This window comes from Felis catus, chromosome E1, assembly GCF_018350175.1.
Source record: "Felis catus isolate Fca126 chromosome E1, F.catus_Fca126_mat1.0, whole genome shotgun sequence".
Classification (NCBI taxonomy): Eukaryota; Metazoa; Chordata; class Mammalia; order Carnivora; family Felidae; genus Felis; species Felis catus.
This window is the reverse complement of record NC_058381.1, coordinates 60,561,021-60,571,974: the sequence shown is the minus strand read 5'-3', so window position 1 is coordinate 60,571,974 and position 10,954 is coordinate 60,561,021. Positions and strand designations below refer to the sequence as shown.

The following is a 10,954-nucleotide window of genomic DNA, read 5'->3' as shown; positions in this document are numbered from 1 at the left end:
TGCAGAGCTGGGCGACCCTCACCACTAATTTTTTTATACACTTGAAATGCTCCAGGACGGTGTCGGAGGTCCTCATGTCTGGACGAGCTGCCAGCAGACCACCTGTCAGTCTCTGGTGAGCAGGTGGCCCCCGGGGCGGCGCCCACAGGTCCTGGAACACTTCAAGGCCTCAGGTGGTACTCACACCAGCTCCTGCCCCAGCCCGTCTGCCCGAAGGTCTGAAGTCTTCGAGAGCCAGGGTCTCCCCAGCCCCTTTCTGGGCTTGCCAGACAACCGGGCAGTGCCCAAGAGCCCAGGACTCCGACTCCAGGGGCTCCTCCCACAGCCAAAGGGAGGGCTCCCAGGGCAGCCGGCCGGCCCAACAGGGGACCCTCAAACCATGGCGCTCAGGTGCCTGCTGAAAAGGGGAAACCCTGGGGGTCCATGGTAACTTGGATCTGGAAACTCAATGCTGACCAGACCTCCAACCTGCACACCCTTCCTCTCTCCTTCCCCGGTTTTGGGCTGCTGTCAGCCCAGTGTCCCCCAATTCCTTTGCCCGCAGGCTGCCCCAATGTATCCAGGGGCTTCTTTCCCACTCTGGGCCCTCAGCCTTGCCCCCGCCTCCCCCACCGCCCCGGACACTGGAGAGCCCTCCTTGGAGGATGCAGAGTGGGTCTGTTGCCCTGGAGGCCAGACTCAGAGCACTTCACGGTCCTTTATTAGTGTCCCTGCGGAACACCCCTTGCTGGGGTGGGGGTGCAGTACCCGGGGGTCCTGGGGAGGCAGATGGACGTGGCCCCGGCCCACTTGCGGGAGGACAGGCTGCTTGGACAGAACCCAGGTGCTGACATCTGGGTCTCGGCTGCGGGGGGCCTTGAGGACAGCTGCCGTCCACACAGAGAGGGCCCCTGAGGGACACTGCGCAGAGGGTGCTGTGCAGGGAGCAGGGGGAGGCGCGGACCCCGTGCACGACACCGCACGCTCCCTGAAGGCAGCAGGACCTCCTGGCTCTGAGGTTCTGGCGAAACTACTTGTGAAAGCAACCGGGGGCTGGCTGGACCTGGCGCCCGCGGGCCATGTGGTCACCTCCCTCCTGGGCACGTGGTTTCTGCACGGTGCCATCTGCCCACTGGCCTGGAGCGGCCAGAGTGTGGCCGCCTTCGAGAACTTCGGAAAAGCGGTGGTCCCTCTCCACGGATAAAAGTGCCATGTGCACACACACAATTTGGTAAAGCACTGCAGGGGGTCTGCGCCCCACTGCTCTGCCACCCAGGTCCTCCACGGAAGCTGCTGGAAGATGGTGTTGAGGGCCCCAGGCGGCTGCTCGATGAAATGAAGAACCCTCAGGGGCCAAAGGAGAAGGGGCAGGGGACCCCAGACCCTAGAAGCCCCAGCCCAGCTCTCCCACCTCCAGTGTTAACCAGCTACCCAGGGAGGAAGAGAAAACCGGACCCGGGGCCTGGATACCTCCCCTCTGGGTGAGTCAGCAGTGTGCAGGGGACAGGCTGGGGCGGGCAGGTAGGAGATGGAGGGGGCGAAGGTCACTGGAATGAGCCTGCTGGGAAAGGACAGGGTGGGGTCTGGGGCCAGGGGCCAGGGAGGCCGGGCGCGCCGGGGCAGATGCTGGGCTCAGGGCAGCGCTCGCCCACGGCCCTCCCAGACCCCGGAAGAGCCTGGCGCTGGGGGCTGGCGCTGGCTCAGCCCACTCCTTGGCCCCGTCAGGAGAGCACTTTGAGGCCAAAGTGTTTGCGAAGCTGTTCCAGGAAGACAAACGTGAGCACGGTGTGCGGCATGAGGCGGATGCCTGCAGGCACGAGGCCCTGGGCGGGGAAAGGGGAAGCAGGGAGTCAGAAGACCCCAGAGGGACCCCCAGCCCTGCCGCCCCAGCCCTGCCGCCCCAGCCCTGCCGCCTCAGCCCTGCCCAACCTTGTAAAAGGCCAGCGGCCCGAGCTTTGCTGTCTCTACAGCGCAGTGAAAGACACCCTGCAGAAAACACAAAACAAAGCAAAGCAATAAAAGAAAGGCTGCTTTTGGCTTGAAAGGCACAAATCAACCCCCCTCCCACCCTCAGCACCAGCCAGCAGCCCTGTGCAGAGAGGTCAAAGGTAACGACAGCTGGAGGCGAGTGCGGGGGAGGGGGGGGGGGGCGAATGGCCACCCCGTCTGCTGACACAGCAAAACCAGAGCCAGGGCAGGCGACCCGCCGGGCCCCCACAGCGCGTGGGGGACTGTTCACGCGGCAGGGCAGGCACGAAGCAGGGCACCGTAATGACTGGGGAGCCGCGGCGTGCGCTGTGGGTCTGCCCCGGGCACTTCCCGAAAGTTCATGGACTACAGTGAACCGGCTGCCTCTGTGAACGCATCGAGGAATCGGATTTAAAAACACATACAGGGGGGTGCCTGGCGGGCTCCATCGGTAGAGCCTGCGACTCTTGATCTCAGGGTCGTGAGATCAACCCCCATGTCGGGCATGGAACCTACTCAAAAAAAATAAATAAAATAAAATCTTTAAAAACACACAGTGCCGACCGCTGCCCCGGGGCCAGCCGGGGAGGACAACTGAGGGGACGCAGTCACAGAGGGAAGAGCCTCATCCACCTGCCAGGACGGGGCTCCTCCAGCCATGGAGCGTCAAGTGGCAGCACGGGGACTCCCTCCCTCCCCGCTGCCCCCCTGGGCCCCTGGGTCTGTACTCGGGAGGGGGTGGTGCCTGCAGCCCCCATTCACCTTGTACTCGCCCTTGGAGTTCATCAGGCGGGTCTTCAGGACGTCGAGGGGCTGACACAGGACCGTGGCACATCCACCCTGGGTGGGGTGGGGTGAGGTGGGGGCACTTATCACCAACGGGCCTGCCAGGCAGAGTGCGCAAGCACCCTCCCTCTCCCCTCACAGCCCCCGGCCCGGATCCCCGGATGCATCCCGAGGGTACACCAGGAACCAACCAGGGACTGTCCTGGCTTCGGCAGCAGGGCATCCGTGAGCTCCTCCCTCCCCAGGGCCTCGGTGCCCACTTACACAACCCGGAGGGACACCCCCAGACTCGCCCCAAGCCTCCTGCTTTCTGGGCTCGGGCCTCGTCCTGGGTACCCTCAGCTCCCAAGGCTGGTGAGGGACCCCCACCACCTCCGCGAACCCAGCACTCACCGCGATGAAGCTGGCGACAAAGTGAGTAAAGATGTTGTCGGCCAGGTACCCGGTGCTGAGGACCAGCTGCTTGGCCTGATCGTAGCAGGACAGCTGTGGGCGTGCAGGGGCGATCAGGGCCTGGAGGAGGGCCCCCAGCTCTGGGGAAAGCGGATGGGGGCCCACAGTGACACCACCTGGGCTGACCGAACCCCAGGGCCAGCAGAAGCCCCACCTGGCCCACGGTGACGAACATCCCGCGACTGGCCGCCATGCTCGCGCCAGAGAACAGCTTCTTCAGACCCTCTGCCAGAGAAAGGAGGTGAGGCGCCCCGCCCAGCCCGATCCCTCGGGCCCGCCCAGGTCCCGCACACGCCCCCCATGCCGGAGGAAGGAGGTGAGGCCCCCCCAGGTCCTGCACGACGCTCCCCACACCCTCGGCCTCCTTGGACCCCCTCCTCTTACCTTCTCGGGCCACGCGGTACAAGCCATCCAAGGCATGGGCGTAGCTGCCAGGGACACAGAATGGACACCGTGAGGCTCTCCCTGACCGCCAGCCCCCGAGGGAGGGTCCTCCCTGGGGAGAGCCATGCAGCTCTCACAGGAGTCAGGGGACAAAGGAGCCTGAAGATCTCCCAACTACCACCAGAAAACCCTTGCTCTGGGGCTGGTCCTGTCTGCCCGCTGTTGCTGAGGGTGAGGAGGGGGCCTGCCTGACCTCCTTCCACCCCGTTCCCTTGGCTCGCGGTCTGGCCACAGAGAGGACAACGGGCTTGCCTGGAGCCCCATTTCACTGCTCAGCTGACTGCAGCCCGTGTCTGCACCTTAGCTAGGACGGCAAACCGTAGGCAGCTTTGGAGTTAACAAGAACTTAAACTTCATGGAAAATAAGATTTTTACCGTTAAAAAAAAAAAAAAAATCCCAGCTTCCAAACCTGTTTGAAGGCCCAGACTCAAACTTCTAAACCATCCTCCCTGTGAACAAGGACAAGCACGGGCCTCGGGGGCCCTGGGAGCCCAGCCACCATCCCAGACTCTCCCCCAAAGAAAGAGCCGGAGGCCTTCTGACCCAGGACGGCCGTGCCCCGTGCGGGCTTCCCAGGGCCGTCAGCCGCCACAGGCAGCACGGCCCACTGGGGTCCACGCTGGCGCCTGCTTGGCCCCCCACAGCCGCCAGGAAGCCCCAGGAGCTGACCTCGGCCCTGCTACTCACTTTCGGCGCTGACTGGGCTCCAGCTTCACGTCGTTTTGCATCCTGGAACGGGGGGCACCGGCTCAGGGGGCGCCTCACACGCCCCGCACGGAGGTCAGCGGGCTCCAGGGCTCACCCTGGCAGTGAGCAGCTGGGCCCGCCCCAGCCTGCCCCCCAGCGCCCAGGACCCCAAGGCGTGAGCGGCTCTTTCCGAGCAGAACACACCGCGGTCCCGTCAGGGGACAGGAAAGACCCCGACCTGGGTGGGTGTGCACACTGACCTGACGTTGACCATATCTGCAGGGGTCCCCACGAAGCCTCCGATGCAACCTGGGGCGACAGACCCCGGAGCCAGCATGCGGCTACTGGCGATGCCCACGTGCCCCCACCCTCCCCCGCCCAGCCCAGCCCAGTTGGCAGCTCACCGCTGATGGAACCCAGCAACACCTTCTTGTAGAAAGGCAGGGGTCCCTGGCTGCCCGTGGTCACGTGGTCCCGCACAGACTCATAGATGGCAAAGCGAGTCAGGGAGTAAGTCATCTGGGGAAAAGGGGCCCAGCTCAGAGGGCGCAGGTGGAGGGACCCTGCTGGGCATGTCTGTCTGACACCTGTCGGGCCTCCCCCTTCCAGCCCCCGCCCCCGCCGGTGCACAGTCATCACCAAATGGGCCATGGGGATATAGGGACTCTCTCGAAGCCACACGGTCAGCAAGTGGCTGAGACAGTGTGCAAATCTGGGGCTGGCGGAGTCCAGAGTCCTGCCCTTTCCTCTCTCTTTCCCTCCCTGGGCTCAGCTTCCCCACCTGTAAAGGAGGGTCTTGAGCCCCGTAGGAGGCAGAGCACACCCGATCCCACGGCACCCTGTGCCATCTGGGAGTTGCCGTCCCTGGGCCCCGTGGTTCCTTTGTCCTAACCACCGTGAAGAGGAGGAGAAGTCACTTCCGGGCCCACGGGGCACCCATGGCGAGGAGGCGTGGCTGCGTCTGAGTCCAGGCCTGGGGGGGCGCCAGCCTTCCCTTCAACCTGCCTGGGCTCTGGGGCCGGGACCTAAGGAAGCCCCTGGCCGGGAGGCGGAAGTGCCCCGGCCATGCGTCCTGCCCACCCGGTGTCCTGGGAGGGGGGCCCCCAGGGGCACCTGTCTGCACAGGGAGGCGCTGAGGCCGTTGTAGAGCGCCAGGACGCCGTCGGAGCGCACCACCTGCAGCGCCATGCCCGTCATGCGCAGCTTCACCTCCTGCTGCGTCTGCAGATGTACCTGTCGGGGTCACACCTGCTCAGAACAGGGCCCCTGCCCCAGGGCCCACCCAGGTCGGCTCTGCTCTGAGCCCTTTCCCACCATCTACCACTTTACGTCCTCATGAAGACCCCACGGGCCGACTATTACCAGCACCCCAGTTTAGAGGCGGGAAACTGAGGCACGAGGAGGCAGAGAGGTGTCCTAAGGGCATCCAGCTGGGGTGTAGAGATGGGACGCCACGCCCACACCTGGCCCCAGCCTCGATCCCACACTCTTCATCGACAAGGGACAATACCAGCTGACACGCGAGCCCGCCAGGCCCGTGAGAAATACTCCACATATGTGTCTGAGTCCTCATGGCACCTGCCACTGGGATGGCGGTTGGCAGTCCCACTTTACAGATGAGGACACCGAGGCACCAGGCAGACACCCACCAGGTGACTGCAGGGCCCCGTTTCTTAGCTATGCCCCTTCTCAAGAGGGACCAAGAGTCATGGGGACTCAGAGACAGTCCCGGTGGGCTGGGAAGAGGTGGTGGGAGTTCAGCGGGGGAGAAGGGGAGACACTTCTGGGAGGGCCAGGGCACGGCCACCCTGGAGTCTGTCCAGCCTCAGTGATGTTCTGGCTGGGCCTGCTGGGCAGGTTACCGACCCTCCTGCTTCAGTTTCCTCGGTGTGCTGTGAGCACTAAGTAGCTCAGTGGACGGACCCTTCCCTTCCCACTCTGTCGCTGCCCAGGGGCTCTGGTGGTGGGGCAAAGGTGGGTTGGGGTGGAGAGGGCTTCGTGCTCAGCACAGCCACATCAGCCGAGCTGGATAGGACAGAGGGCACTGGGCCTGGGGACAAGGTGGCCATGCAGGAAGCAGCCCTCGTCCAGGCGAGAAGCAGCCTTGAGGACTGAGCCAGGGCACAGGGGCAAAGGGAGAGATCAACGAGCTATAAAATAATTTTTCCAGTGACTACAGGGCCAAGAGGCAACAGCCTCAGCCAGGGCCTCCCCTTGAGGCTGGCCTCCGTGGCTGTCCACACTGCCTGCTGCTCCCCAGCAGAGGCCAAACAGTGGCCCCGGTCCTGTGGCTGTCTGCCTCTCTCGACCTCCTCCCCCTGCAGGATTCTGTGGCAAAACAGCACCTGGGGGGCAGGCACGGGGCCTGTGGACAGGTACAAATGACTGCAGGCTGCCCGTGAGGGCTCCAAGGACCCCTGGGAGCTGTGTCCACTCACCATTGGATGAGAGCCTAACCCTCCAGGGCCCCACGGTGGGGACGGGGGAGGGGACATGGGGAAAGCAAAACTAAACACAAGGAGGGGACCTTGCCTCCCCTCTCTCTGGGGGTCAGAGCAGCCTTGACTTGGCCCTGCTCCTCTGGCAGCGCTAAGGCCCTGGGGACTACCAGGAGCCATGCAGGCCTCTCCCAGGAGAAGCCCAGGGGCCACCAGCTTCTCAGCCCCCCTCCCCATCTGCTAATGCTGCCTTGACTGGGGAGGGGGTGCATTTTTACTAGAGAAGTCAATTTCCTCCATTCAGCAGAAAAGTCGCTGGAAGGAAAATACCTTAGGGGGACGATAGCGTGGGGGCCTGGCAGGGCTGCAAGTGAGGCTGAGGTTTGGGTCAACAGGGCCCCCGTGCCAGTCCCTCCCAGAGGGTCAGTGTGGGGATCAGGCTGCTCTGGGTGGGGGCAGGGAAGGAGGTGGCTGGGCTGCTGTCCCTTGCCCATGGGTCCATGTGACCCCAGTCCAGGTTCCCCCGGGGCAGGGCCTCCTGGGCAGGCTATGCTTTGCATCACTGGCCCTTTCTTCTTTGTTCTTTGTAGGGAGAAAGGGGCAGAAAACACCCCCCGCCGGCTCTGGGAGACAACAGAACTTCTGTCTTGTACTGCCCCATAAGCGTATTTTCTAAAAGAAGTAAAGTGAGCATGAATACTTCTTGCTCACCCTCACAGGGCAGGACCTGCGTGGGCGCAGGGTCCCTGGCTTCCAGGTGCCCACCCGGTCCAGGAGGAAGCAGCCACCTGCAGTCCGCACTCCCTCACTGTGTGCTGGGTCCCCACCAGGCAGGGAGGCCACCTGGGCCCTGGGTGTGCTGGAGCCCTGGCTCGTCTCTAGATGCCAACTTCTGTGCGCCTCACAGAACCACCCCCTCAACTTGCAACCAGGCAGAAGAACTGTGCTCAAAAGTGAGGGGTGGAAACTGGCTCAGAGAGGCCAAGTGACTAGCCCAAGGTCACACAGGTAGTATGGGGGAACCGCGGCCCGTGAGCTACAACGGGGCGCCTCCATCCGGGAGTGGGCAGGATCTCCCGGCGGGGGCGGTGAACCGATGCCCCTCAGGCCCGGCGCCAAGGCCGACCCAAGTCCGAGGCCCTCCCGGGCAGTGCAGCGCCAGGCTGGTCGGCGCCCAGAGCTTGGGCGGGCCCCCTCGCCCCACCCCCATCCCCACCGCCCCGGCCCGTAGCGCTCGTCGCCCGCCCCCGCCCGGCCCGCGCCAACCTCACCTTGAGCAGGTCCAGCGGGTGCGTGCAGCAGGCGGCCCCGCACGAGGCCAGCCCCCCGAAGTACCAGCGCGACACGCGCGCCTCGGCCGCCATGGCTCGCGCCGCGGACGCCCAGGAGCGCCGGCTGCCGGCCCCGGTTCGCGCCGCCCAGACCCCGGCTCAGGCCCAGGCCCCGATCGGACCCCGACCCCAGTCCGGGACCCCGGCCCGCGTAGCCGTCCGCTCCGAGTTCAAAGCACCGTTCGCCACCCGCGCGCCGCGCAGCCAATGCGCCCGCGCGGCCCTGGGGGCGGGACCACTTCTGGGGGCGGGGCCACCGCGACCCCGCCTCGAGCCGGGGGGCGGGCCCCGCGCCTTAAAGAGGCCGCGCTCCGGCTGGCCAGCGGAAAGGGCTCCTCCGAGCCGCCCCCCCGTGTGCAGCAGGCGGCGGGAGAGGGAAGGGGAACGGGCGCGGCCGCGCGGACCCCCGGGAGCTTGCTGAGTGGGCTGCTCCACTCTCCCCGAGGACCGGGCGTCCTTCCCCCGCCCTGCTCCAGCTCCCCCAGGGCCACCCTCACGCCTAGGGCAGGTCTCCGAAGGTCACGGCTGAGGAGTGGCCTCTGCGCTCGGCCAGTACCCGCCACTCCCGGAGCCCGGCCTCCTGCAAACACCCCGCCCCAGCCGAGGCCCTGACCTTGCACCCTGTGTCCCAAGGCAGCCACACAGGCCCTGGGGTCAGCCCTGGGACACGTGCACCCAAAAGAGGTGGCACAAAACCTTCTTGGAGCCAACCTGCGAATTACATGAAAACTAGGGGCAGAAGACAATCCACTCTCCGGAGCTCCCAGCCAAGGCCAGCCTCAGGTCTGCTGTGACCAGACAGCCCCAGGCAGCCATCCCGGAGGAGGACAAGGGGACAAAGTTCTGAGCCACGGGGGTTCAGGCTCCTGGGAAGTGGCAATCAGGAGGCCGGCTGCCTGTCCCCATGAGAAACACACCTGTGCACACGTTCCCACTCTCACCTCACCATCCAGCAAACAGCAGGTGCAAGTGCTGGACAAAGACACACCTGCTGGGCAAGATGGAAATTGGAATCCCTGGGGCCACATGGACCCAGGGGTTCTCCGCACCTGCTGAGAACCCTGAATAACAAGTCCAGCTGGCCTCTGAGCGCCCAGCAGTTATCTCGCTGTGTCAGAGACGTAAGATGGGCCAGCAAACCTATTTGCTTCAAGTGGCCACCTGAAGACTAAGGAGACTGCCCTCCAGAAGGCTAGGAGGCTTCTGACCCTGAGGTCATCATCTGGGGAAGTGAATAGCCCAGAAATGCTGTGGACTGGGGAGGTGGAGGGAGCGTTGGCCACACAGACATCCGGCTTTTTCTTAAGGGGGGGGAGGGGGAGAGACGGGAGCTGCATCTGGATGAAAACACAGGCCAGTGGGACCCGGAGCCGGAAGGGAAGGGTTGGAAGGGTCACAGCAGTTCTCCAGAAGAAACCAGAGAGGGGGCGCCTGGCTGGCTCAGGCGGAAGAGCATGTGACTCTTGATCTCAGGGTCGTGAGTTCAAGCCCCACGTTGCGCATAGAGCTTACTTAAACAAAAATTCAATTGTATTTCTATACAATCTGTTTGTAATAAACAAACAGATTGTTTATTACAATCTGACAATTAAATCAGGAGAAACAATTCCATCAAAGAGAAAGAAAGAAAAGAAACCAGAGAGGATGAGAGACACAGCTCCGTAAGGAAATGTGAAAATGTGTGACCGAACAGCGAGATGGCTTTCACAGCTGAGCTGGCCCTTTGTTTAAAAAAAAAAAAAAACAGGGCTACCAGATGGAACTGGTAGGCTGCAGAGAAGGGGCCTCCTTGTCCACGGTCCTATGGGAAGTAGGAGCACCTTTGAGCCCGCTCCCTCTCTGAGACCCAGGCCAGCACAAAACCTGCCCCTGCACCGGTCTCATTCAGGATACATTGAGAGGTTGGAATCCTGGATCACCCGAGGGCAGTGTTATCATCTCCTGACTAAGCAAACACGTCAGTGGCATGGAGCTGGCAGCCCAGAAGGTGAGGGGCCAAGGGGCCAGCGCTTGCTGTGTACAGATGGTGGGCCTCCCAGAACATGAGACACAGCACGAGCGATCCGCGAAGCCCCGCCTAGAACGGGAGAAGCCCCAGAAGTGCGGAGGAATCCTGGAAAATGGTAAGTGCGTGGAGTGTGGGGTGCCCTCTTAAGAAATAAGGGGTCTAGCTTTTGGCTTTCTGCTCAGGGGCGCGAAGGTGCTACTGTCTTCAGCAGTCCCCAGTCCGAGTTCCTCCGGCAGCGGCCGCCTCCACCCTTCCGCCTAAGTTCCACCCCGAACAAGACGAAATCAAACTCGTGGACCTGAGGCGCACCAGTGGGGGAGTCGGGGCTACATCCGCCCTGGCCCCGAAGCTCAGCCCTACTGGCCTGTCTCCAAGGTAGGTTGGTGATGACATCGCCAAGGCAGCCAGTGACTGGAAGGGTCTGGGGGTTACAGTGAAACTGACCATTCGGGACAGGCCCAGATTGAAGTGGTACCTTCCACCTCTGTCCTGCTCATCAAAGCCCTCAAGGAACCGCGGAGACAGAAAGAAGCAGAAAAATACTAAGCACAGCGGCAATGTCGCTTTTGATGAGAGTGTCAACGTTGCCTGACAGATGCGCCACTGATCTTTAGCCAGAGAACTCTCTGGAACCATTAAAGACCTCCTGGGGATGGCCCGGTCTGTGGGCTGCAACACCAATGGCTACCACCCTCAGGGCACCACAGAGGACATCGACAGCGGCGCAGTGGGATGCCCCACTAGCTAAGAACTACGAAGGAAAATACTTCCGTGAAGGATCATTTGGCAACCAAAAAAGGAAAAAGGTGGGACTTTGCAAGCTGCAGGTCAGGGGGGACTCAAAAAGATCCCCAGCCAA

The 10,954-nt window shown here is 63.2% G+C and overlaps 1 protein-coding gene across 1 annotated transcript; it reads right to left on the bottom strand.

Annotated features, from left to right (window-relative positions):
* Positions 1 to 678: 678 nt before the first annotated feature.
* SLC25A10 (solute carrier family 25 member 10) lies at positions 679 to 8,278 on the bottom strand. Its single transcript, XM_023244311.2, has 11 exons — positions 8,028 to 8,278; positions 5,432 to 5,551; positions 4,723 to 4,837; positions 4,579 to 4,627; positions 4,319 to 4,360; positions 3,571 to 3,614; positions 3,341 to 3,411; positions 3,127 to 3,219; positions 2,710 to 2,787; positions 1,909 to 1,965; positions 679 to 1,802 (listed from the first exon to the last, which is right to left on the bottom strand). Exons 1-11 carry the CDS (start codon positions 8,118 to 8,120, stop codon positions 1,701 to 1,703), a joined length of 864 nt encoding a protein of 287 aa, XP_023100079.1. The 5' UTR covers positions 8,121 to 8,278; the 3' UTR covers positions 679 to 1,700.
* Between the last annotated feature and the right edge of the window lie 2,676 nt (positions 8,279 to 10,954).